Raw genomic sequence first — 26890 nt, 5'->3', positions numbered from 1 at the left:
TTACCTGGAACTGGATCACTTTCTCAGTCGAGAGACACAGGTACATCCTTTCGCTGCCCTGGAACTGGAAAGCGCACTTGTGGAGCTGGGAGATGGGTTCATCCACATCCAGCATGGCATACTGTTTGGTAACTTTCCGAATGATCTGTGGGGAGGGACACACAGGCAGGCGGACTGGCTGCGGCAGGCAGCAGCTCAGCGGCTGGAGGGAACCGTCAGCTCCAGTGAGTTCAGCATTTTTATCCTTCAGAGATTTTCTCAGCCTGAAACCTGTTCTGGGACCAGTCATGGGAACGCCCTGCCCCCGCCCCTATTGTCTGACATGGACACATAGAACAAAATCAGCGCCTGGCTTTCTATAGCTTGTCCCATTACTGCCCTCTTGTTCGCGACACCAGAATGGCTTGCAGAGGGGTATCATTTCCCAGAAGGCATTGCTCCATCTTGACTGGGTCTCCAGGCCACACTGCATGCTGGAATCTGTTGTCTCTATAAGCCACGTTTTATTAATAAAGGTCAGAATGGCTGCAGCCTGCTCTGTGTTATGCCTCAACTGCCAGCCACTGCCTGAGCAAAGTTGAGGCATGGCACTGAAGCCGGAAGCTTTCTCCATCCTGTCTGGTGCTAGGAGCCTTACCAGGGGAGGCAGGGTCACGCCGGTGGATGTGCAGATGAGCTGGACGACAGAGCCGTAGCGAATGTACCCTTCCCGCAGTGGAAACTCACCCCGGGTGCAGTGCTCATCAGCTTCCCATGGAAAGGAAAAGAGATGGAGAGTTGCCAACCGGGAGCAAAAAGACGACCACAGCTCACTCTGGTCCAGCTGCAGGACCACGGCAGAAGAGAACTCTCTCTCCATGGAGCCGGGCATCACAGTGGATGAGGAACACTTGCCAGGCAGCTGGTAACATTCTTAGTACATAGCTCACTCCAATTTGTGCATTTTCAAGGCGCAGGGTAAATGCAGCCTGCAGAAGGGAGTGTTCCCATTCCATTGCACCCGTGTTTTCCCTTGCAACAGGAGCAGGCAGGTCAGCACGCTGGCAGCGGCAGTCTCTGCAGGCAGGGATTACATTACCTCTCCTACAAAGTGGCCAGGCCTTTGGGCTCCAGCCACGTGCCAATGTGGCCCTTGGAAAGGCACAGCCTGAGCTGCCCTTGCTCAAACCCAGTGTGCTTTGGAAGCCTGAGCCAAAGCTTGTTTCAGTCAATGGAAGTCTTTCCACTGAGCTCAAAGGGCACTGGATCAGGCCTGAGTGAGGAAAGGGCTTGGGGCGTCAGGGATAAGCTGAGACTGCTCCCAGCCCTTTCTCCCGCTGTCTCCATCCTGGAGAATGACACACCAGTGCAGGAGAAGGGAAATGGCTTGTTACTGAGTCTGGGCCACGCTCTGGGATGCCAGGAGGCAAAACATGGTGGCAAAGGGAAGGGAAGGCAGAGAGGTGACCAGTCCTGGGAATGGGGTGGATGGAGGAGGTGCATTCATAGGGAGGATATTTTCACACTGCCTGGGAGTGCCGGTAGCAAGTACCAAAGAAACCAATGTGGTCAAAATAGGTACCACCTCCTATCTGTTCTTGGTACTTAGGCGGCCCCATCATTGTAGCGTCACAACGGCTCGCGCTCTTTCATGTAATTATTCTCACAATGCCCAGGGAGGAGGGCAGAGCTAGTTTAGATAGGAGCTACAGCCTACACCCTCAACGTAAGTAGGCTTAGGCCTTGTCTTTACTTACTTGGAGAGCGATGCTCTGGAGATCGATCTTCCAGGGTTCAATTTAGCAGGTCTAGTAAGGACTCACTAAATCAGGCCTGGGCAAAATACGGCCTGTAGGCCAGATTCAGCCCACCGAGCCACCAGATCTGGCCTGCAGATGCTATGGGGAGCCCCAGGCAGGCTCCCCGCTTGCCTTGCCCCACCTGCATGCTGCTCAGAAAAGCGGCTGTGGGGTGGTTTTTATTTAAAAACTGTGAGTCTGGAGAGGAGGGGGGAAGCTTTAGGAACTGCTCCTGCCCCCAGCATAATCCCATTGGCCAGTTTCTGGCCAGAAATCGGCCAATGAGATCTGCCTGTTTCAATAGCAGGCAGCCATGAAGCACAATGGGCTCCAGAGCACATGGCTGCAGCCTGTGCGGAGGTAGGGGGGGCTGATTCAGGAATGGCTGCTGGTTGGTAAGTCTCCTGGCAAAGCCTACCTCTGGCACCCCAGCCCCTCCTTTCCCCAACCCTCTGCCCCCTACTCCACATACACAAATCCTCTGCCCCCCTCCTGTACCCATATCCCCTCCCAGATCCATAATATAATGGAAGAATGCGGCCCAAATTCGATCACTTTCCAAATTCTTGGAGTGGTCCCCCATCAAAAATTATTGCCCACCCCTGCACTAAATCAAACACTGATGGTGCCCCCGTAGACCCTGGTACTCCACAGGGTCGTGAGGAATAAGGGAAGTCAATGGGAGAGTTTCTCTTACTGACCGCCTGCAATGGGGACGCTGCAGAAATTCGACTTAAGGTACGTCGACTCCAGCCATTCTATTCATGTAGCTGGAGTTCTGTATCTTAAGTCGACTTTCTCCCTAAGTCTAGACCTGGCCCTTTCATTGGCATCTGGGACTAAATGACTGAGTGAAGGTCACACAGGAAGCCAGCACTGGAGCAGAGAATTGAATCCAGAACTCTGAAATCCCAGACTAGCCACCTACCCAATGGACCATCCTTCTACCCCCTGCAGAGCTCTGTCTGCAGGGAGGGAGGAGAAATGGGCTGCAAAGAGACACAGACCTCCTGCTGGAAGCTGACCTCATGGCTCCTGACAGTTGATACTTCTGGTGACCTATGATTATGACTCATTAAAACCAGTCAGTGCCATTGTTCAGCTAGGAGTTGACTGCCCTGTTTGTCCTTCATTATCACTATGCTTGCGTGGCCAAATCTACCCTGTTAATGAACCAAGCTCCATTGACTTCCCCCACCACGTACCAGCAATGAATTTGGCCCCCTATAAACTGCTGGAGTTTGCTGCACATGTAAGGTCCTCACCCAGGTGCAGAGTGAATGCTGCCCATTGCCTGGCGCTAGCGATGAAGGCGCCGCCCTCCACGGACAGATAACGGGTGCTGACCGTCTGGGAGCGGAGGCGGTTAAAGAGAGAAACCTTGGACCCAGATGAGATGCACACTGCAAAAGACAGACAGACGCTGGCATTATGGAAACCCACTGTAACCACGATTAGCTTGCCTGAATACTGGATCATGGCTGAGCACTTGGATAGCTACAGAGGCCAGATATTGCTTGGCATAGAGATGGGATAAAAAATGCAGCGAACCATCATGTTACAAAATCTTGTTCTTCTATGACTGCATACTCCTCCTGGTGTGTGAGTGAGATCCTGGCAGACAAAACACCTTGAAAAACCGGTGACCTCTATAAGGTAAGTAATCATTCTTCTTGCTGCCGATATTTCATCTTTTCTTCAAAACCAGTGGCAGAAAAGACCTATTAAGTCATAGCTTGTTCATTATGGGATTGTTTCCCCCTGTTCTATGGGACTTTAGCTAATGCTCCATGTGTTGTTCTATTTCTGTAGTAGCATGTGGTTTGAAAGCACTGCTCTGCCATTCTCAGACTCCCTGGTGCTGTCACACTGAAGCTGGGGCTATGCAGGTGTACACGACATAATGAACACTAGCCCTTTCTGGATGGCTTCCCCTTTATCCAAGTACCAGCTGAACTGGACTGTTTACAAACCAATTCCACAAGCCAAATACACAGAGAAGGACTGGAACTACAACTCATTCACAAGTTCGATTCTAACGCCCATGGACTGAATAAAGATACTGGATGGCTGGGTCATTATCAACCTACCAAACAATGAAGGTGACAATGGTTCTTGGTCTATGTAGAATCTCATAATACCATCTACAAGTTTTGTCAGTAATGGTTCTTATTTGCCTCTTTTGACTATCCAGCCGTTTAGGTACTTAGACACTATTTGTTTGTCCTATTACATTCCAGCTCGGCTTTCCCCTTGATAATTTTTACCCACTTCCTCTACTTGTCCCCTCCCCTCCCATTTTTTCCTTCTTCCACCCCCTTCCCTTCTCCCCTATTTATTTTGGTCCTGGACATCCAACACTCTGGTCATCTGAAGAAGCGGGCTGTGCCCATGAAAGCTCATGATACTATCCACATGTTTTGTTAGTCAGTGCTACCAGACTATTTGTTGTTTTTTTAAGTTTATCCTTTACAGACCAACTTGGCTACCCCCTGAAGCTTCTGGACTTTTAAGATGAGTGATGTCTTTGTCTGAACGTGTTGCACAGAACCAGATAAAGGTCCCGCATTAGATCTTTTCACAGAGTGGTAGGATAAATTCTCAAGAAAGTGGACATAAATATGCCCTGATCCATTCTTCCTTCTGGTGACTTCACTGGACTTTGGATCAGGCAGCCTATAATGCACAAACTTGCCATGTGGGAAGACTCAGTCCTCTATTTGTGATCGTTTCCTGTTTGCTTTACATCCGTGCCCCATTCTGATAAAGCATCTGAAAAACTGATTCAGGTGTTAGCTACTCAGACAGCTGAAATGGGGCATGCTGCTGAACCAACAGAGAACAGAGAGTAAGACAGAGATTGCCGTTAAAAAACCTCCAGCACTCAGCTCCCAGGAGCGAGGCTGGCTGCCTCGCTACTTACAGTCTGTGTTCTTCAGGGACTGCTTCTTCTGTGAGGGCTTGGAAATCACTTTAATCAGCTTGCTGTGGAAAGTGCCGATCTCCTGCCCATTGCTGAAGAAGAGCTTCAAAACCAGCCGGAAATGTTTCCTCTTCTCTGTGTCTGAGATGTAGAGTGCTTTGGCACAGCCGAACTCCTGTAAATAACAAGGGGCTATTGTCATAAGCTGGAGACTGTCTGGAGTGTTTGAGAGCATCTTCCCTGAATAAACAGGCAGAAGTGGAAGTCCTGGCATAGTCAAGGAACCATGAAGTGATTGGAATAACAGCGGTAACTCACGTGACTGGAGCATTGTCATGGATGGATATAAACTGTTCAGGAAGGACAGGTGGGGGGAGAAAAGGCAGAGGTGTTGCACAGTCTGACTGTTCAGAGCTTCAGTATGAAACTGGAGAAAGGCCTGTTCAGAGTCTTTGGGTTAAGATTAGAGCTGACAGTGACAAGGGTGATGTGGTGGTGGGTGTCTATGTGGCTTCTTTGGACTACTAACAGAAGTTTCTAGATCACAGGCTCTGGTTCTCATGGGGGACTTCAATCACCCTGGCATCTGCTGAGAGAGTAATACAGCAGTACACAGACAATCCAGAAAGTGTTTGCAGAGTGTTGGGGACAACTTCCTAGTGTAAGTGCTGGAAGAACCAACTAGGGTCCATGCGCCTCTTGACCTGCTGTAGTGGGTGGCACAGTTTGGGGAGGAGGTGAGCAGCCCTCAATAGTGAAGGAACAGGTTAAGGAGTATTTAGAAAAGCTGGACATGCACAAGTCCATGGGGGCCCATGCAATGCTTGTGTGGAGGGAGCCGGTTGATATGATTTCAGAGCCATTGGCCATTACCTTTGAAAACTTGTGGTGATCGGGGGAGGTGCCAGGCGACTGGAAAAAGGCAAATGTAGTGCCTATCTTTAAAAAAGGGAAGAAGGAGGTCCTCAATGAATACATTTTGAAACACTTTGAGGAAAGGAAGGTGATCAGGAACTTGAGCTCACTAAAGGCAAGTCATGCCTGACCAACCTAATTGTCTTCTATGATAACTGTGTATAGGGGAAAGTTATGATATGGTCTCCCACGGTTTTCTTGCCAACAAGTTAAAGAGGCATGACTTGGATGAATGGACTATATGGTGAATAGAAAGCTGGTTAGATTATTGGGCTCAATTGGTAGAGAACATTGGCCTGATGTCTAATTGGCAGCCGGTATCAAGCAGAGTGCCCCAGGGGTCGGACCTGTTACTGTTTTGGTTCAACATCTTCATTAATTATCTGTACGAGGGGAAGGATTGCACCCCTGACAAGCTTGCAGATGACACTAAGCTAAGAGGAGAGGTAGAGACACCTGCGGGTAGGAATAGGGTCCAGAGTGACCTAGACAAATTGGAGGCTTCAGCCAAAAGAAATCTGATGAGGTTCAACAAGGACCAGTGCAGAGTCCTGCAGCTGAGACGGAAGAATCCCAAGCATTGTTACAGGCTGGGGACCGACTGGCTAAGCAGCAGTTCGGCAGAAAAAGACCTGGGGATTACAGTGGATGAGAAGCTGGATATGAGTCAACAGTGTGCCCTTGTAGCCACAAGAACATAAGAACAGCCATACTGGGTCAGACCAACAGTCCATCTAGCCCAGTATCCTGTCTGCCGACAGTGGCCAATACCAGATGCCCCAGAGGGACGGATCACAACAGGTAATCCTCATGTGCACAACTCTGTACAAACACAGGCCAAATAGACAATCCTTTCCTCCAGAGGCTCATAGGTACTCATGGTGCTTTCCAGACAACAAACAAGACACAGGCCATCCTCCAAGGAGCTTGTCTTTTAGTTTCGATTGAACAAAAGAGACAATAACAAGAAGGCAGGAGCCCCTAGAGGCTGTGACCATGGCCCCACCAGTCCTTTCACCATATCAAATTGTGCTTAATTCACCGGTGTTTTAGGCAAAAGAGCTTTTAAATTAGTGCATGTGTGAAAAGGCTGGGTGGATGGGAATCTGCAGAATTTGGCACGGAACATTTCACTCTTTCGTTCCAAACTAATTTTGTTTCCTGGGACCTTGAGCCTTTTCCTTGAAATGTTGCCGAGCTAACATTTTGGGGTTCTCTTGCCTCCCCAAAATGTCATAGAAAACCAGGAAATCAACTTCATCATGAAAATTGATGCTGAAGTGTAAGTGCTGGAAAGTGGAAGTGGCTATTTTTGAAACTCTCCCATGGGTCTTTGGGATGGTTAATGCAGGCTCCGATCGTGTAAATGCTGAACTTTACAGATGATTGGTCTTGCTTGGTTCAATGTAAATGACCATGACCATATTAGTAGGGTGGCTAAGACTGCAAGCTCTTTGGGACAAAAACTATATTTTCATATGTGATTGCAACGTGCCCGGTCTAAGGAGGCCCTGATCCTGGCTGGAGCCTCTGGGTACTACCAAGCAGTAATACAGAGCTACCGCCTGGCTTCTGTTAGTCACGTGGCTGAACAAACAGCTCTCTAAGCCAAGATGCCTGGGCCTTCCCTAGAAGGGGTGTTTTTAATAATGGTATCGCTCTGAATAGCTTCAGTGTCTATCAATAAGACTTGGATGAACGAAAGTGTGGGGATGGGAGACCCACTGGGGGCTGCAGGACCCAGGTGGTTGTTCTTCGCTGTCCTTCCTTATGTGCTTTGGGTTTTCAGAAAGGAAAATGCCCACGTTGCACTGTGCTGTGTGTATTAACGAGGATTCTTAAGCACTGCCCTGCCCTTGTCCGGAAAACAAGACTCCCTTCACCAGGGCCATCACCACCTCGCTTTGTACACCCAAGAAAATGCGCTGCAGGACACAGCAGCTCCCACCAGGACATGAAAGGGTCCATTCAATGGATCTATAGGTTCATTTAAAGGGGGAAATGATTAGAGATGTTATTTCAGGTGGAGTGAAGTGATGAGGAATGGTGGAGGCTTTATTTACACTGGGGCTAGAGAATTCCAAATGGAAATTAATGTTCACATGTGATCTACCCAACATAACAGAAGAAATCTCCCTAGGTTTACAGTTTCCCAGTCATCTTGGCGCTTCAGCTGCGCTGATATGCCTTGCTGTAGCATACAAAGGTCCTTTTTGTTATGTTTCTGGCCAACCCCAGATCCTACATTCTTTGGAGCCCCAAGATAATACTTGATAGATTTCTTTCCCTATAGAAAGATGCCAAGTTATAGCTCCAGCCCGTGATGTTTGTGACAGGTCGGTGATTTTCTTAGCAGTAAATGAAGGACCACGCTCTTGTTTTGTGATGAGTGGTGTTGCCATGTGTCAGGAGAATACTATGGGCTGGGGACACTGCGTAATCCCTGGCCATTCTCCAGCCACAAGGGCCAGGAAGTTGAAAAGATGGTGACAAAGAAAGATTGGTTTCCTGGCAAGCCATGAGTGAAGAACTCAAAGTGCTGCCGGGAGATGCCAGGTCACATGTGGCTCTGGGGCGGGGGAGCCTAAAGAGGTGTTGTGTTAGGGCAGTCACTTTACTCCTCTTACCTTGGAGTCGGGCTGCTCCTCAAAGCTGAGTTTCTGGGTCTCCATATGGCTGCTGCCCACACTGTCCAGCCCCATGTACCCGCACACCCTGAAATCAGCCTCTCCCAAATCCCTCGCTGGAAAAGAGAAGGAGAAACATTTCCCAGACACAGAAACCTGGACACCAGCAGAAGCCATGGAAGCTGGGACCATAGAGCCTGGAGCCAAAGAGTCTAGGCTGCTGCTGCCCTGAGCGCTGGTGGCAATGGAGAGAGAAGGAGGGCTGAGCTGTTGCTGCCCCCCCCCCCCCACTACAGAAAAAGAGGAGCCGGGGTAGCTACCGCCCCTCTGAGAGGGCACAAGCTGGTGACCCTCCCCAGAAGCGCCAGCAGCATCTTTGGGACACTTGGACACTTCTGGTCATTAACTGCCCTGATGTGAGAATGCTGCTTTCCTGTGTCGCACCCTTCCTGCCCAGCACCTTAGACGCCTTCAACAACAGGCTGCCAGACAGCTTCTCCTGACTGCCCTGCTTCACCAGGGACCCATTGATGGAGCCATGTAGATTAGGCTGATCGGCAAAGGGAAATGAAGCCGCAATTTAAATAATCACGGCTTCATTTAAATTTAAATGGCTGCCGTGCTGAGCCTACAAACAGCTGATCAGCTGTTTGTCGGCTCAGCGCGCTAGTTTGGACGCTCCTGCATCGACCTGAAAGCCCTTTATCAACCTCCCCGTTATGCCTCGTAGGATGAGGTTTACCGGGAAGGTCGATAAAGGGCTTTCATGTCGGCAGGGGAGCGTCCAGACTAGCGCGCTGAGCCGACAAACAGCTGATCAGCTGTTTGTCGGCTCAGCGCGGCAGCCATTTGAATTTAAATGAAGCCGCGATTATTTAAATCACGGCTTCATTTCCCTTTGCTGAACAAACAAATCTACATGGCTCCGTCGACGGAGCCATGTAGTTTAGACGTATCCAAGGGCTCGATAACTCCATCCACACAGAGAGCTAGGAAACTATTCCCTGAGGAAGACCTTGATTCACCTGCCTTTATAGAGGGCAGGGTCCTTAGACCAGATACAGAAGTTCTTACTCAGCTGACATGTCCATTGCCTTTCTGTGAGCCTAGGAGAGGAGAGGAACATCTAATTCCCCCCGATGCATCAAGTAGTAGAGACACCATTATAGGACCATACCAATTGTTAATGGGTATGTCTACATGGCAAAGAAAACCCCACAGCAGTAAGTCTTCAAGCCCACTTCAATTCACTTGTGCTCATGGGGCTCAAGCTGTTGGGCTAAAAGTAGCAGTGTAGACATTCCCACTCAGCAAACCTGGCAAATGGGGCTCTAGCCCAAGTGGTAATGTCTATACTGCTGTTTTAGCCCTTCATCCTGAGCCCAAGCTATTGACCTGGGCAGTGAGACTTGCTACTGCGGTTTTTATATTGCAGTGTAGACATGTCCTAAGTGAGCTTATGGTGTAGAATTCCTTTCCCCTGCTCCCACCCCCACCCACGATAGCTCCCCTCACTCTCCCTTCTGTATCTTCATCCTTGCTCCTGCTGGTGCTGGTCCAGAAATGATCTTTTTCCCCATCCATTTTTTTGATGTATCTGAACATTTTTTATTTCCAGCCACTATTTTCTTTGAAATTGTTCAGGTTTTTTGGCTGAAAACAGGGAAAATGTCAAGTTTTTGGTTGCAGAAAACAAAATAAATAATCTGTGAAAAATTCCGGTTTTGAACGTTTTGTCATCTTGTCTGAAAACCTGAACATTTTGGCCAAAATGGATTTTTCCCCATGAACATTTCCATTTGATAGAAAAGACGTTTTCCATTCATCAAAAACTTTCATGAACAAATGTAGACCAGCTCTTGGTCCCATCCCCTTTGTCTCCATGCATAGTGCCACCCTCCACGTCCTGACACCTGGGTCTTGTCCACATTCTCCCAAGCAGCTCACGTGGCGCCTCCAGACTCTCCTTAGAGGACATACCCTCTGCCCTTCGGCATTTAATTGCTTCTTTTTAGATCCTCTTCAATGTCTCAGTCCTGTGAATGGAACACATGTGGCTTCTTCCCATCAGCTCAAGCCTAGTTCCAGCTGCTTTTCATTGCCCCTACTCCACCCGGTTCTGTGAACTTACTAATAGAGCTGAACAAATCACTAATTTTATGGATTTAACCTTGCAATCTGAGTACATGAACTATGTATTCCTTTGTCACGGGTATTTGCTCTGTTAAGGCTCAAGCTCTCGGGCACTCAAGCCAAAAATCAATTTCTGTCTGAAGGAATATGTGCAGACAGCTTTTCTCACTGTGCTCAACTCTGATGATTGGGAGTGGATCAGTGGCAGGACTTCCGCTCTCCGAACACACATGGCTTTCTTCTGCCCTTACCTTTTATCTGTTCCCGCTTCAGTTTCCATCCTGGGCCAGTCAGATAAACACAAGGTGGGGGGCAGAAAAACCTGACAAAACAAAACATCTTTGTTAAGTGAACCCTTAGGGTGTGTCTACACTACGCAGCTTTTAGCAACAAGGCTGTGTTGACACAGCCCTGTCTCTAAAAGTTGGTGTGCGAAAATGCTGTTTGTCGGCACTTTTATCGACAAAATACTTCCACCACAAACAAGGGGGCTTCACTTTGTCAGCAGCAGAGGGTTTCTACCCACAAAGCAACACTTACATTTTCACTTGCCACAGCAAAATTTTGTCATTGATTGGTGGGTAGGGTTAAGCTATGATTCTATGATTCTAAACACCTGAGAACCACTAAAGTTTTGTCAATCCAGTGCAAGTGTAGACATAGCCTAAGGTAAAGGACTTCACCAAGAAGGGTTGTTTCTTAGAATCATAGAGCTGGAAGAGACCTCAGGAGGTCATCAAGTCCAGCCCCCTGCCCAAGGCAGGACCAATCCCAATTAAATCAACCCATCTCTAGGGATGGAGATTCCACCACCACCCTAGGTAAACCCATTCCAGTACTTCACCACCATCCTCGTAAAATAGTTTTTCCTAATACCCAATCTAGACCTCCTCCACTGTAACTTGAGACCATTGCTGCTTGTTCTGCCATCCATCACTGCTGTGAACAGCCTTTCTCCATCCTTTTTGGAACCTTCCTTCAGGAAGTTGAAGGCTGCTATCAAATCCCCCCTCACTCTTCGCTTCTGCAGACTAAACAAACCCAACTCCCTCAGTCTCTCCTCATAGGTCACGTGCTCCAGTTTCCTTATCATATTGGTCACCTTCCACTGGACCCTCTCCAATGTGACCACATCCTTTCTATAGTGGGGGGCCCAGAACTGGACACAATACTCCAGTTGTGGCTTCACCAGAGCCAAATAAAGGGGAATAATCACTTCTTTAGATCTGCTGGCAATGCTCCTCCTAATGCAACCTAATATGCCAATAGCCTTGTTGGCTACAAGGGCCCGCTGTTAACTCATATCCAGCTTCTCATCCACTATAATACCCAGATCCTTTTCTGCAGAATTGCTACTTAGCCATTCGGTCCCCAGCCTGTAACAATGCTTGGGATTCTTTTGTCTCAAGTGTAGGACTCTACACTTGTCCTTGTTGAACCTCATCAGTTGGTCTGTATGATTGTGAATCCAGAGTCTTCCTCATTGCTTAACAAAGTGTGAGAGGCTTAGACATGACCTGCTTTGGGATCACTAATGCCAGCATATACCCAGAACAGGTCTAGGGTACAGCTTTGAATGGCTTGCTATCTCTGCAGTGAAAGGGGGATGGTACTGCTGGGAATTAGTCTGGCAAGCAGCTTTAGAATGAAAACACCAATAAGAGAGCTATAAAACTTGGAAGAGCAACATGAGCGAGGGCAAAAGTCATAAGGGTTAGCGCATCTGCTATGTTGCTATCCCAAGGCAAGATTGCATGGGAGATGTACCCAGGGAATAGTGGGTGCCTACATTGCACCCATATTCACATGTGCAGCTATGTGCAAAGTGCACAGTCATGCAGTCTGCAAGGCCAATGGAAGATGCTTGAAGGCCACAGAATCATAGAAACATAGGGCTGGATGGGACCTCAAGATGTCATCTGCCCATTCTCTGGTGCTGGAGCAAGTTAAAGTCTACCTAGCCCATCCCTGACAGATGTTGGGGCCACGATGGGAGGGAGCTCAGTGCACTCGTGGCAAGAGGCGGTCTCACCCCTCCAGCGCTATGCAGGGTACTGGGTTGGTTGACTTGTCATGCGAGGGGGAGAAGCTAAAAGAGCTGCCTTTGCATGACCTAACTCGTGCTGACCCCTTGCTAATGGCACTTCCACATGGTTGATCAGCTGCTGCATTTTCATCCTCCTCAAGTGCTTCAAGAGGTGAGTTTAGGGACGTGCTCTGTGTCTTCATTAGCAAGGGGTCAGCATGAGTTAGGTCATGCAAAGGCAGCTCTTTTAGCTTCTCCCCCTTGCATATCAAGTCAACCGCATCCAGAGCCTTGCAGAGCACTGGAGAGGTGAGACCGCCTCTTGCCGCAATGTCCTTCCTCCTGCCCCAGGCGCCTGTGTTCACAGCCACATCTCTCAGGTGCTCTGTTAGTGGAACATGCCAGTCCTGCCCCAGGGCAGATGGCTGATAGGGCTCTTATGGAAAGCAGACTTCAGATCTTCCCTCTTGGAGTCAAGAGAGAATTTGTTACAGTGACTTTTTCAGCGTGCATTGTGGAAGTTTCAGCTGGTTGAGAACACAGTTTGTATTCACAGCCAGCTCCTGAGACCAATGCAAACAAATCTATAGCCAAAGTTTTGGAAACACATTTTCCTGTGTTTTATTTGGGTTTCCACTGTCTTTGCATTCATGTGAATAGCACAGATTCATCTCATATTGATACCGTGTAACACGTTAGCAGTGAAAACACCAGTCTTGGCGGGTTCCAGATTTTTGGGTCCTAATCTCCTTGGAGATGTGTTTATTTAAACAAGTTAGCTACACTGTAGGACCCTGAATCCTCTTATCCAGGAAAAATAGCACTAGTTTATTTAAACTTTAACCTAGAAGCTCTGTGCCAGCTCGTAATCACTTTTTAGATTTGCTTCTGTTTTTCTTGCCAAACCCACAAAAACCTGCTTCCCAGCAGCCTTTGCATCATGCCTGAACCGGGATGCGCCAGGGCTATGTTTTTGGTTAGCCCCAGTGACGCAGCAGCTCCGCTGCCTGGCTCAGTGCCCCAAGAAGATAACAATCTCAGGGCTGTTTGGGATGGGCCTGAACCAAAATCCCAGATCCAAGCACCTGTAAGCTCTGGAGAAGGCTGGATCTGGACTTGCATTTTGTAGCTGGCTGCCAGAGCTTGCAGCTTTCCTCTGGGGAAGTCTGGATCTCAGCTCTACAGCCAGGGTCTGTCTCTGTGAAAAGTATCCTCCATTGATCCAGTGATGGGAGAGGGAGTCAAAAAAGCAAAACTCCATCCTCAGTACAATAAGGCCTGTCTCAACCTCCTACAGAGAGAGGGGAGTAGAGGAGAGGGAAGGGCATGAGAGAGAAGAGCAGAGAAAGGCGAAGGAGGAAGAAGGAGGGTCTCTCACTGAGCTGGACAAAGACTATGAAATGCAGTGAGGAGGGGCTGCAGCAAAGACGGATTGCCGATGGCTCCAGCTAGCTGTGTGGGGGAGCGGAAATGGCCAGTGGAGTTCCAAAGGAGTCAGTATTCAACCCTTCCCCCCTTTGACTGATCCGTGACTGAGTGTTCGAGCCCAAACCCCCTTTTTGTTGCCTGTCAGAGCAGCGTGTAGCGCAGTAGGGCCCTGATCCCTAATTGGGGCGCCTAGGCGCTATCAGAATTGTCATCATGAATGATTGTACGATTACGACACTGCGGGAAGATGGAAAGGTGAGCACAGCGGGGTTATGTTAGCTCAGCTGCATCATCAGACTAGATAATGAAACCCTAGGGCCTTTGAAAGGGCATTGTAAGAGTTTGGTGTTTGGAAGCTGCTATCTAAAGGCAAATCTCAGAGGGGCTGCTATGTTCATCTGTATCCACAAAAACCACGAGAAATCCTGTGACACCTTAAAGACTAACAGATTTATTTGGGTGCCAGCTTTCGTGGGCGAAGATCCACTTCATCAAATGCATTTGGGTCTTCACCCATGAATGCTGATGCCCAAATAAATCCATTAGTCTTTAAGGTGCCACAGGACTTCGCGTGGTTTTTATCTAAAGGCAGGGCTGTATAAGAAGAGCTGTATAAGAAGCTGAGCAAATATCCTACCTTTTTTCACTGCCATAGGATTTCTGTGCAACCTTTGCATGCAGTATAAGCACCGTCTGATCAGCTGGGAGCTGTAGGTATCTGCGCACCCCATCCCGGAGAAGGCCTATTTGATCTGGATTGGATCTGAAAGAGAGTCCAGAGTAGTACCATACTGAAGGCAGCACAATGGTTGGCTCCCTATAAACCCCAACTACTGCTTGATACTGCCTCGGATCCAGAGCCACCCTGAGGGGTATTTAATATGGAGACAGCCAGCATAGTCCCTTATCTATAGGTGGTAGCTTCTGTCCTCGTTTCCCTGATTCTAATGGGCTCACTGTGCACCGGACCTTGGCAATAGCCAGGTGCTATAACAGGCAAAAGCCAATTATAGCCAGGTGCTGCAAACCCCACTCTGCTCACTGCACCGGTGTGATATTGCATATAACAAATGCCCCGCAGCTGTGAAGCGTCCCGCTTCCCTGTGTCAGCATCTGCATCAGTGAGACAGGTGCCTCTCTCTGTAAAAGCTGCCAGGGGCCCAGTTTAAAGATGCAAAATAGGGATGTAAGAGAGTAGGAGAGTACTTGACTACCCAGTAAGCCTAGGCTTATCAGACAATCAGTCGAGTACTAGGCTACTTGACTTGCATTCTCCCCCTGCCCCCGCAAGGATCCGGGACAAGCCAGCTGTTCTGGGGGCAGCTCAGCTGCCACTCTGCTCTCTGCCTGTCTCGTGCCAGGTTGGCCCCGCTCTCCCAGGAGCCTTGCTCATGCCCAGCAGGCAGAGAAGGGGTCAGGGCTGCCTGGCGCTATACCAGGAGCTGAGGACTGAAGCCCAGTGGGAGGAGCGCAGCACCCAGGCGAGTGTGGCGTTCCTAGGCTGGGCACGGGAAGATGTGGGCTCACCTCACTGGCCAGGCTGGCGGTGCTCCGCGGCCAGGTCTCCAGTGGTGAGCCAGGCCGATGCTGCCGGCGGCGCTGTGCGGAGTCCTAGGCTGGGTAGGTGGGGGCAGCGTAAATGTAGTAAAAGAGCCGCATCAGGAGTAGCTCCCGGAGGCTTCCAACCCAATTGACTAATCATGTAGTCGACAGAAATTCTATCGACTACACGATTAGCTGATTTTTCGTTTCTTAACATCCCGAATGCAAAATAGGACAAGAAGAAATCCCATTAGAATGCATTGGGATCGTGAATGTTTCAAAGCTGCTGTAAGGCAAGTCCATCATTCCAATTGTGTGGTTAGTTTACTAACTACTTTCTCCAGCACATTACAACACATATAGGGAAAGCTTATCTTACACCTTGAAAACATTCCCATTCCCACTGCTTCCTAATGGGGAAGCGCATCCTCTTACGCCTCTCGGTCCCATGTTACCACAATAGAGACATGCTGATTGTCACTGTTGTTCTTTTCTTGTATGCATGGCCCTTAAAGACATGTGACCAGCTGCCCTGTGTCTTGTGCAGTCACATGCTATCCAATTGGAGTGGTGCCATTTTACACCCATTCCCTGTATACCAGCATAAATGGTGCTGGGCAATGGTAAATCAGGTGCTGTTATCTTTAGTGATCTCCTCCTCCTTATATAACTGACTGTGATAATTACAGTCTCATTCATGGCAGTGGAGCTTTCCACCATATAATGTGATATCCTTATGTGCATTGTTTAATGTACCTTGGTTTTTACATCACCCCTTTGTACATTATGGATGTTTATGTTAGCTCATAATGAGCCTGGCTAGGAAGCCATCATTCTGGGGATTGGGAACTTATTTGGTTACTGCTGGTGATTGCTCCATGGAAATGTCCCCATTTTGCCATACTGTGAACTAAGGGCCAGGTTCTCCACTGGTGGAAACTGGCATAGCTCCATTGACTTCAGGGGAATTACCCAAGCTGAGAATCTGGCCCGCCAACTTTGTTCCCACAGTAGGTTATGTTTTCACTGATTGGAAGCAGATAAGGCTGGTCTAAATCACACAGCCCTTTGCTGTGTTGTGCTGTGACCTGCATACAGGATGTTTGTTTCGGAAGGAAGACAGGCCATAGAGAAGTTGGAAAAGCTAGGCAGTTGGCAAGCACTGTGGAGATGTCCCATACTGTACTGCCATCCCATCTTTGCAGGAAGTGAAATTCACCCTGTGCAGAGTTCTAGAACAGAGCCTACAAAGCATTCCACAAAACCATCTCAGTACGGAGTAGGTGGGTGCATGGACTTTGTGCTTTAATAGGGCAATGGGCCACTTTCTTAAGGGAAGGAAACTGAGAAGGGAGGAAGCAGGAGCTGTTCAGACAGGTCCTCTCATTCCCACACTGACACCCTTTTGATGGAGGGCAGTGCAGTGTAGCCAATGAAAATGTACCCATCAGTGGAGGACCATACCGGCCAAATGTGGCAAGAACATCATTTAAACTAAGTTCACGTTTCTTGTCTCCATGCCCAGTGACACTCACAAATGAGGGTGTTCATACACACAGGACCAGGCACAACCTGAATATCTGTGCCATGCTCATGATTGATAAACCTGTATGAAAACTGTATAGAAACTGGTTCCCAGCCTTTGGCATGGGGTCCTCCTTCACCGCAGAGGTCATGCATTGTGTTAGAGAAATAACCTAACATATTAGGGGGTCAAAGCAATGGTGGCCGCATGGTGGAGGCTCAGAACTACCAGCTATTATTAAAAATGTTGTTTGCAGATACACTGGCACAGTGGCTTCCAAGTGCACAGAGCTTCTCACTGCTCACACTTACAAGCTACACAGCTGTGAAAAATGGGGACATTTGCTTTTAAGGACACAACAGACCCTTAGATGTAAAAAGGACGAGCAGAAGCTAGAAACCCCAGATCACAGCTGCATACATGATGCTGTACCACTGGTTAGACAATGCCAGGTGACAGCCAATCCTTGGTGATTTGCTCAAAGGACAAGCTGGCGATTGGAAACTCAGAGCGGCATCTGCTACAGCACAGGGAAATTCCGGCAGCAGCAATTTGGCTGCGTTTTCATTGAAAAAATAATCCATCCGGCTCTCAAATACACTTCACACTAGCCAGAAGCTACAAGTAGCAAATATGTAAAATACCAACCGTTTGGGAGCAACTACAAATCTGATCCCGTTCAGGATTCCAGACCATCTTATACTTATCTCCTTTGGACTCAAAATAATGTAGCACCTGGACTTCTTAGAAAAACAGAAACAAACAGCAGCAAATGATCTTCATCCCAGAAATCCTGAGGAAGTCTTTAAGACGTTTCACCTGCCAATGCTGCACTTTTCAGGAGAGCGCAACTCTCCTGGAAAAGGACAGTGCCCTTTACAGCTTTTAGGAACAACTCTATGCACCGGCTTAAGCTTGCGGACACTCCGACAAAGATTCATTGCCTGGCACTGTGATGCTGGTGGCTCTATCTTCAGGTTGTCCTGGAGACTAGAACAGGCAACACTATTGATACAGCAGATGTCTCCAGCACAAGAATGTAACAACCTGGAATCTTCTTTATCTGCAGTCCTCCTCTCATAATAGCTCCGGCTGTGTTTTCACTGCACCATCTTTTCCACCACTGTTTCCCCTGGTTTTTAGAGGGATACTCTTGATCTCCTTCTCTCCTTGTTCCCCAGTGTCTTCTATACAGACACTAAGCTCTCCAATGTGTGACTGAGACTCTCAGCAGGTGTATGTTGGCACAGCTTCACTGAAGTCAGTATGGCAATGCTGATTGATCTGGCCTTGGGTCAGCAGATAACATTAGCTGCTGCTTTGTATCTGAGAAATGAGGGGTTTATGGTTGCTGAACCTATTCAGAACCACCTAGTACAAACTGCAACCGACATTCACTGGCACCCAGATGTGCTGTTGCTACTGACGAGGCTGACACGTTGGCTGTAGTTGTTAGTACAGTGACAGTTCTCTGCAGACATTTCATTATTTATTGCCCGATGCCAATTAGCTTCTTTGCCAAAGTGCTGGGGCAGTTCTACTTATCAGATGGTCTCAAAAACATTGACATAGGTTTGCTTCTGAGCCAGTGGTAGGTGCTTCTGAGCTCCCAACTTTGTCCCTGGAAAACAATCGGCACACTCCATTCCACTTATCGTAGTCAGTTAGTCCTGGCAGGTGATTTAATTCATTTATTTATATCTATTTAATGGTTTATACCCAGGCCCGGCCAAAGACAAAGCAAGCCAGCACGTTGAAATAATATTGGCCTCCAGTCCATGTCATCATATGCCTCACATGTAATGCTGAAAACCCAAACTGCAATGTGCAGTTTCCACTTCAGTTTGCCTTTGTGAGTTTTTCCCCCTCATTGAACCCTGCAAAAAGACTGATCTTCACCTGGGAGAGGCCTCTCTTTGTCCCTTGGCGGAGAATTGGACCCCGTTTTGGTTAGGAACCAGCTTGAAGTGTACTGCATGCCAAGAGGCAGTGTCATGCAGCATGGCCATCCTGTAAAACTTCCCGCGGGCCAAACGTGGTGCTGGCTGACTCTGTTTCTTTCCTCAAGGTGGGTCTCTTCAGCTCTCCATGCGCTGTGCTGAAGATATGGCTTAGCCCTTTGGCCAAGTCGCAACAAAGCGTATACCTTCTGGGTGGCACAAAAAGTAACTAGGAAGGTTCTTCTGCCCTTCATGGGCTTTTCTTTGACCCACTCTCTGGGCCCTGTTCCCACTCCTTTATCCTTCATTGTCTTTCCAGCTCTGGGATAAAGCACTTAACCCCTGGGCTGGTTCCCCTGGAATCCCCAAACTCCTATAGACCTTGGCTCAGGGCTTTCCACAGGAGCCAGACCATTCTGCAATTCCATTCTCCCACTGGTGTTTCACCACCCTTCTATATGGTCACCACTCTTCTATAAGGTTTAGGTGTCTATTAAGTGATCACCTGATAGTTTCTCAGTCCCACCCTCTCAGGCTGGGAAGCAGCTAATTAATTTCGGAACAAACTGGATAATGAGTAATGAGTGGATGCAAACTGTTGCCATTCCATTTGGTAGCATTTATACTTTGCAAATGAGGCTCCAGGGAAAATTAGACACAAAGATGCTGATTTTTTTTTCAGCATCCCAGCCTGGCTTTCAGTACCATGGGTGCAAAATCGTGGGTGCACTGGTGGGTCCCAGTTCAAGTCTTAGCTGTGACAATGTGCCCAGCTCATTCACAAAGAGTCTGGCCCCCGATGAAGGATTCTGCTGATACATCAATCCGCTCTAATGCTGGGCCACCAGCATAGAAGCTTGTCAAGTTTTCTATCCACGTGGTTCTGTAGCTGCTTAATGGGCTTTGATCAGAGACCAGCTTCAGAGATACACATTCCTCCTTGATTCAAGTATTAAAGGATTGTCTGGAAATGGAGTCAAATGCTGAAGAAACAACAAAAGGGAGCATTATTCTCTGGAGTTATCTTGATTTAAGCAGAAGGAGCTGCTCGGAGACAAAGACTAGGTTTGTGGAGCATGAATCAGTGGGAAAAAACATGCTGCTCAGATTTCTGTTTAGCCCTTTTTACTTGCCTGCCTTCCAACATTTAACCCAGCAAAGAAGCAAAGCTCCCATCAGTCATCCGCTCCACTCCAGAGCTGCAGGATTCTGTTTTCGTACAGTTCTCATTCACCTGCATAGGGATCAGATAGCTCCTGATTTGCAGAATAGCTAAATATCCCAAGCAGTGTGAAATCGGACCATTTCCAAAGCTTGTTGGGAGGAAAGGATCTGGGACAAGGTCTGTGCGCCCTTTGTGAAGATGGATTCTGCTTTCAGAGTCCCTGAAATACCAACAGCAGGTGGAAGCAGAAAGGAAAGCTGTGACCAAGGCCAACGGCCTAGCCAATAAATATTACTAACTGGAAAAATAACCATGGTAATTCCAGAATAGGGAACAACTACAAGATGAGCAAGGGGCAGCAGCAAGGAGTCCTGTAGAGGTAGTGGGTTGCAGTCAGACACACTGAGTTGAATGGTAACTCCCCTGCTCAGGTTTGCATGGGAGGATATTTCTGCATAGGGTTATCAATGTGCATTTAGAGGGCTATTGAACCAGGGAGGTGTTATTTAAAATTTGCAAAGAGAACCACGAGTATGTGGGTTATTGCACAGGGCTTACTGAAGGGCACAGTTGTCCCTGTGGGGTTGTTTACCTCACAAGACTGACAAAGCAAGGACAATCAGACTTCTTCCAGCTGTGCTGACAATGGAGGATATGAATCAGCTACAATGATCATTTAGGAAAGTGAGGCCCTGTCCCCCTGTCCTTCCTCTGCAGCCATTGCTGTCTAAATATTTGGACTAAATTGTTTCAGTGATGCACTTTTAAACAGAGTTCAGCATTCTGAACTCAGGCGACCACCCAGAGTCCATCTGGTTTAAATTTACCTCATGAAAGTCAAAGGGCCTTTGCCAGAGACCCGCTCTGCAGTTTTCTGGCACTTCCCAACTGTTATGGAGTAGGGAATTATTCACTCTGTATGCCATTTATTGTATGGAACTATTAAAATGCTTGGATCAAAGTATTGTGTTATTACAGCATCATGTTTGCAGTGGAGCATGGGCCAGGTTATTGGAGCTCTTTCTAAAACCCCCTTTTCAGTGCCTGAATTTCTAGCTGGGAATGGAATGACTGTGTAGAGTGAACTATTGTTTGGAAGCAAAATCAAATAGAGGATTTCTCCCCCAAAGACCTTTCTCCTCGTTGGTTGATTTTTGTAAACCACGCCAAGTATAGGATGTACTGTACTCAGGGCGTATTGCTTGTCCCTTGGGCTCTTTCCTTTCTAGAGATATTATCTTAGAGAAGGGTTAACCCTTAGGGAGGGGTTAAATTGGTAGTTTATTATCAAATGTGGTTTGAGCTATGACAAGGGAACTGAAGTATTTAGGTAGCAAGGAACTTCTGGGTAAGTAACGATTTGCTCTATGAGGCCATATCAATCAATGCTTTGTCTTGGTTCCACAGTTCAAATGGACCCTTCCTCTTTCTTTCTTTCTTTCTTTCTTTCTTTCTTTCTTTCTTTCTTTCTTTCTTTCTTTCTTTCTTTCTTTCTTTCTTTCTTTCTTTCTTTCTTTCTTTCTTTCTTTCTTTCTTTCTTTCTTTCTTTCTTTCTTTCTTTCTTTCTTTCTTTCTTTCTTTCTTTCTTCTCACTAGATAAGGTGACACCATACATTTGCTACGCACATGCTGTCTTAAAGCTCGCCTTCCATTTTATCTTATACTTGGGGCCTTGTGCTGGCTGCTCCTATCACAACATGACTGCTAGGATTCTATTTTGCAAATATATTATATTGGATTTTTAAATTAAACAAAACAAAGGTACATTCATCTCTGATATCTCTACTGTGCTTCTGCTGCCCAGCCTTTCTGCTGGTTTGTAACATGACCCCTCATAATTAAGCAAGAATTGCAATTTATTCTGTGGCAAATTTAGAGTTAACGGAGCCCCTGCACAACTTCATTGTGCCATCCTGCAGCTCCCATTGACTGAAGTTCCTGGCCAATGGGAGCTGCAGAGTGGACATTGGCCGGGGCAGGGACAAAGCACAGAGACATCTCCCTAGGCCATGGTGTCCAAACTAGCCATACTCATCCAGCCAAAGAGCCACATTTTTCAAGCCATCTAGCCACACTCAACTGGCCAAAGTCACATGTGGCTAGTGGCTAGTGTGTTGGACACCACAGCCCTAGGGGCTGCAGGGACAGAGGGCAAAAAGGCACAGAGGGAGGAAGGCAAAAAAGGAGGGAGCTGCTTTAGCCCTGCTCTACTATTGTTGGCATGTCTCTGCATGTCCCTTGTGGGGAGGGAGTCTCTGTGTGCTGCCCAGGGCAGGGGCAGCATGTGTGGAGCTGCCTCCCTCACCACACACACATCCCCCCACAGGGGCATGCAGAGACTTGTCAGCAGCTGGCCACTTCCAGGAGTGGCGTGGGGTCACTGGCCATGGTATGCAGGCAACCTGCCTGAGTCCTGCTGCACTGCCGCATTTTGGGGGCCCCCTGTCATTGGGGGTCCCATGCTAACAAATGTGTGTTTAATGGTAAATCTGTTCTTGAATGTATTGTTTAATATGAATTCCCATCAGGAAGGTATTATAGCTCTATCCCAGCTTCCCTTCCTTTGTGGGGGCAAATAAGGAATCTGTCCTACAACTCATATTTGTGCCCACAATTGAGGACAAGTGCAGAAAAACATGGGTGCAATGGTACAAGCACAAATTGTGCTTTCTGGGTCTTAGAAACTGTTACTCTTTGTATGAAATCATAGCTCTAATGTTAATATGTGCTCTCTAACACACAAACAGGATTAAAAATGCATTCATTTCTGTGAAGGGAGTTTTCCAGCTATTCTGGTCTCTAGGGCTACGTCTACACAGCAGCGCTATTTTGGGATACCAGAGGTACCCCGAAATAGCTATTCCACGTTTTTTGAGCGTGCCTGTTATTTTGAAATATAACAGGTTCGCTATTCTGAGATCGCTGTAAACCTCATTCCATAAGGAATAAGGGATATTTCGGAATAGTGATTTATTTCGAAATAAGTGCTGTGTAGACAGTGCCAAATTTAGAAATAAGCTATTTTGAAATTGACTCGAAATAAGCTACGCAATTTGCATACCTCAAATTGCATAGCTTATTTCGAGCTACGGGTGCAGTGTAGACTCACCCTAGGTAAATAAAGTAGAATTCCATGAAGATCAAAATATGTTCCACATAAGGTTAGGGCCTGATTCTTCAACTCTTTAGTCATGTTATCCTTTACCCATGTAAATAACCTCTCATGAATAACTACTTATGAGAAAGATTTGCAGGGCTGGGTCCTTAGCTTATATTTACACCTTCTCTCAGCTGAAGGACTTGATTGTTTTGACTTTCTGCCTGCTGAATCCAACTGCATTAGAGCTTGACTGAGTGTCACTGTTACCACGAGTTATTATAGTTTTGTACTGGAAATAGAACAATTTAAGTAAAAAAAGAAACCCACTTTACAGGTTTGTGATACACATTTTACTGAGTGTTTGTGATAGTTGCTGAATGCATTGCTCCTTTATATGATGTCAATGCTATATTTTGTGTGAATGGAAAAGTCATTACAAATCTCGTTGATAGGAAACCTGTAGTGACTGAGAGCCCTAACTTTTCAATACTTCTTTTAATTCAGAAGAACCCGCCCTTGAGGTGTTGTGAGTGAATGTATATTTAAAAGTGATATATTTTGGTTACTTCACCCACAAATGAAATGCAGCCTTTTTCTGGATTTGAGCCCAGATACAGCAGCACCAATAACACATAAGAATAGTGAGTAAAAAAATGTGGCCACTTGAAATTCACCAGGAAACTTATGTCAGCTAGGGGGTTAATTACTTCAGGCAGAATGTAACTGGTTATTTAAGTCATATATCACCTGCCCACAGCTGACTGGGCTCATGAAAATCTACTGTAATACAATACTAACTTTGTTTCCCTGAGCAGCACGCTGGGAGGAATTGATCTAATTAATTAGACAAGCCAGATTCTCCACTGCCCTGTACCTCAGGCCAGTTATTTATGGCACTTCAAAGTGTGTATAAAATGCAGCTAAATCGGAATGGTAATGGTTCACACGCCCTTTGCACTTGTGTAAATGACTGCATAAGGAGCAGGGCAATGTGTCTAATTGGTCATGCCTAATTTCTCCATAACCAGAAGTCACAATATTGTACATGAATTTTGTGCTGCGTTATGCAGAAGGTCTGACCAGATATTTGTAATAGTCAATTCTGTCCTTAAAATCTATGAATCCATGGCCTCAAAACTACTTGCTATCCCCATACATTTCCCTACACAGGGATACCCAAACTGCCCAATCAATAGCTTCAGGGGGTAGTCGAGTTTTTTAAGTTTTTGAAATTTTTACTATCACATACCTTTGCTTGCCACCCTATTATGTATTTTAAGACTATTTGTTGTTTTTTAAAGTTTATGCCAAATCAATGCAATCTGGACAGGCACATTCTCACTCATTTTCCCCTGGGGCCTTCACAGTTAAAAGGTTTTCCAAACATATGCTAATAGTGCAATAGGGAAGAAAAACAAAACCACTCCCAGGCCTTTAAGATGAGTGCAGATAAAGGCTAAGCAGGTGTGAATAATTCTGTAATTATATAAAGTTTGAATTTGATGGATATTTTTTATGATTGAAATTTTCCCTAGCACATCCCTTTGCTTGCCACCCTATTCTGTACATGCACGAACATGAAAAACTCAAGACAAATTATGTGGATATATGATTATGACCTGCCAAGGAAATTCCATACAATTAACCACATCACTATATAAAGTAATGAAACTCTATAGCTATTGAAGTCCAATTAATCCACCTGGAAACAAAATATTCTCAGAACCTTTAACTTGTCCCAAGTTATTCCTGCTTAGGTCTGTAGGAATTATGTGTTCTTCAACATGCTCTGGTTCAGAGTCCCTGCTTGTTTATACTCATGTAACTTCATTAAAACTTCAGTGGAGACACTCCTTATTTACCTCAGCAGTTTGGGGTCAGAAGGAAGTCAGTCAGGGGGTACATCTAGACTACAGGCTTTTGTCCACAGAGGCTTTGTCAACAGATACTGTTGACAAAGCCTCTGTTGAGAAAGAGCATCTAGACTACAGCCAGTTCTGTCAACAAAGCAAGCCGCTTTTTCGACAGAGAGCCTAGATGCTCTCTTTTGAAAAAGCACAGCGTGGATGCAATAGTGCCTTTTTTCGACAGTTATGTCGAAAATAAGGTGTTATTCCTCGTAGAATTAGGTTTACCGCCATCAACAAAACTGCCGCGTTCTTTCAACTTACTGTAGATATGCTGCTGAGGATCAGAAGAAACTCTTTAAACAGAGCGTAGCCAGGTCAGATTTGGATTTGATTCTCCTCTCATCTGTGCTAGTATAAATGGGGAGTAATGCTATTCAAGTCCATGAAGCTACACAACTCTATAACTGGTGTAGATGAGAGTCGGGGGGGGGGGGGGGGGGGTCAGGCCCATTGCTTGTTGCTCTGTACATGGATGCTGCAAATATAAACAGGAGCAAAAACCTGGGCACGTTAGAGATGCAGTGTTTATATTAGCGGTGGCTTGGTGTCTACATACAAAAGTAGATAATATAAATGTGGGTCTCCTTATGGCAGTGGTCTCCAACTTTTTTAAGCACAAGATCACTTTTTGAATTTAAATGCAATCCAGGATCTACCTTAAACCCATATACCCTTGCCCCGCCTCTTTCGTGCCTCTTCTCCTAGGCCCTGCCTCTCCCATCCTCCCTCCTTTTCACCAGGCATGGACAGAGGGTTGGGGCACAAGATCTGGTCTTGGGCTAAGGGATTTAGAGTGTGAGAGGGGCTCTGAGCTCATCCTGGGGCAGGGAGCTGGGGTGCAGGAGGGGGTTCAAGGTATGAGCTCTGTAAAGAAGTTTGAGTCCAGGGGCTCAGGGCTAGGGCTAGGGCAGGGCTTGGGGTGCATGACTGGGGCAGGGGTTCTGAGTTGGCTCCAGCTGGACACTGCTTACCTCAGGAGGCTCCTGGGTGGTGGTGTAGTGGGCTCAAGGCAGGCTCACCCCAGCCCTGGCCCTGCACCATTCCCAAAAGCAGCCAGCAAACTCCCTCTATCCCAAGCCCTGTTGTGCCCCCTTCCATTCTGTGGAGATAGAATACAGGGTGGGAGAGGGGGCCCCTTGACATCATGCCCCCTCCTCTCCCTTCCCTACTCTGCACAGCAAGCAGGAGGCGCCTAGGAAGTGGGGGGAGGTCGCTCCAGGAGATGCACAGCAGTGGGGGAAGAGGCAGCTGAAGTGCTGTGCTTGATAGTCTCTTGGCCAAACCAGTCAGGATCACCTGTCAGAGGCTCCAAGATCTACCGGTTGGTGACCGCTGCCATGCAGGAGGCTAATTGTCTGCGATAGATTGTATCTTGGAAACTACAGCCCTAAGTCAAACCAAGACCCCTCCTTACACGTGTGACCCTTTCGTGCGCTGAAGCCACCTCTGAGCCGCCACGGGGCTAGCAACCTGCGGCAGCGCCTGGCCCCCGGGCGCCGGCAGAGCTGTGCAGCGGAGCCCGTGTGCAGAAGCGCACGTGTCAGGCCCCCGCCCCGGCTCGGTCGCTCTGTGCGAGGGGCCGCGCGTGCCAGGCAGCGCTCGGGGGCCGCCCCGTGCAGCGCCCGTGACTCTGCCCCGCGGTGTCCCGCCAGCCCCGGGACCGGCCGCTGCTGGGAGCCGCTGGCGGCGCCAGATGCCCGCGGGGCGGGGGGGGGGGGGAGCGGCTGGCAGCGCCGCCGGCCCCTCCCGCGCCCCCCGCCGTGCGCCAGCTCCTGGGGCCCCGCCCGGCCCCTCTCCCCGGAGCAGCCCCGCTCGCTGCGGTGTGAAAGGGGGAGGGGTCGGCTCCTTCCCCGGGCCCCCGCCCGCGAGGCCGGGTTA

At 47.7% G+C, this 26890-nt stretch overlaps 1 protein-coding gene across 5 annotated transcripts in view; it reads right to left on the bottom strand.

Moving 5' to 3' along the window:
• Positions 1-26890, bottom strand: part of RBPJL (recombination signal binding protein for immunoglobulin kappa J region like) — a 43826-nt gene that overhangs the window by 3183 nt on the left and 13753 nt on the right. For 2 of the 5 annotated variants that reach the window (XM_075901291.1, XM_075901288.1), the window contains exons 3-9: positions 14468-14593; positions 10628-10698; positions 8244-8359; positions 4702-4876; positions 3044-3181; positions 638-747; positions 5-202 (exon numbers count right to left, since the gene is read on the bottom strand). In XM_075901291.1, the coding sequence (XP_075757406.1) occupies positions 5-202; positions 638-747; positions 3044-3181; positions 4702-4876; positions 8244-8359; positions 10628-10698; positions 14468-14593 (934 nt within the window). Of the gene's footprint in view, positions 1-4; positions 203-637; positions 748-3043; positions 3182-4701; positions 4877-8243; positions 8360-10627; positions 10699-14467; positions 14594-15751; positions 23703-26890 lie in introns of those variants that run through there. The other 3 variants (XM_075901292.1, XM_075901289.1, XM_075901290.1) reach the window with 3 other exon arrangements.

This window comes from Pelodiscus sinensis, chromosome 18 (assembly GCF_049634645.1).
Source record: "Pelodiscus sinensis isolate JC-2024 chromosome 18, ASM4963464v1, whole genome shotgun sequence".
Classification (NCBI taxonomy): domain Eukaryota; kingdom Metazoa; phylum Chordata; order Testudines; family Trionychidae; genus Pelodiscus; species Pelodiscus sinensis.
The sequence above is the reverse complement of the archived record's forward strand: the minus strand, read 5'-3'. Positions and strand labels throughout refer to the sequence as shown.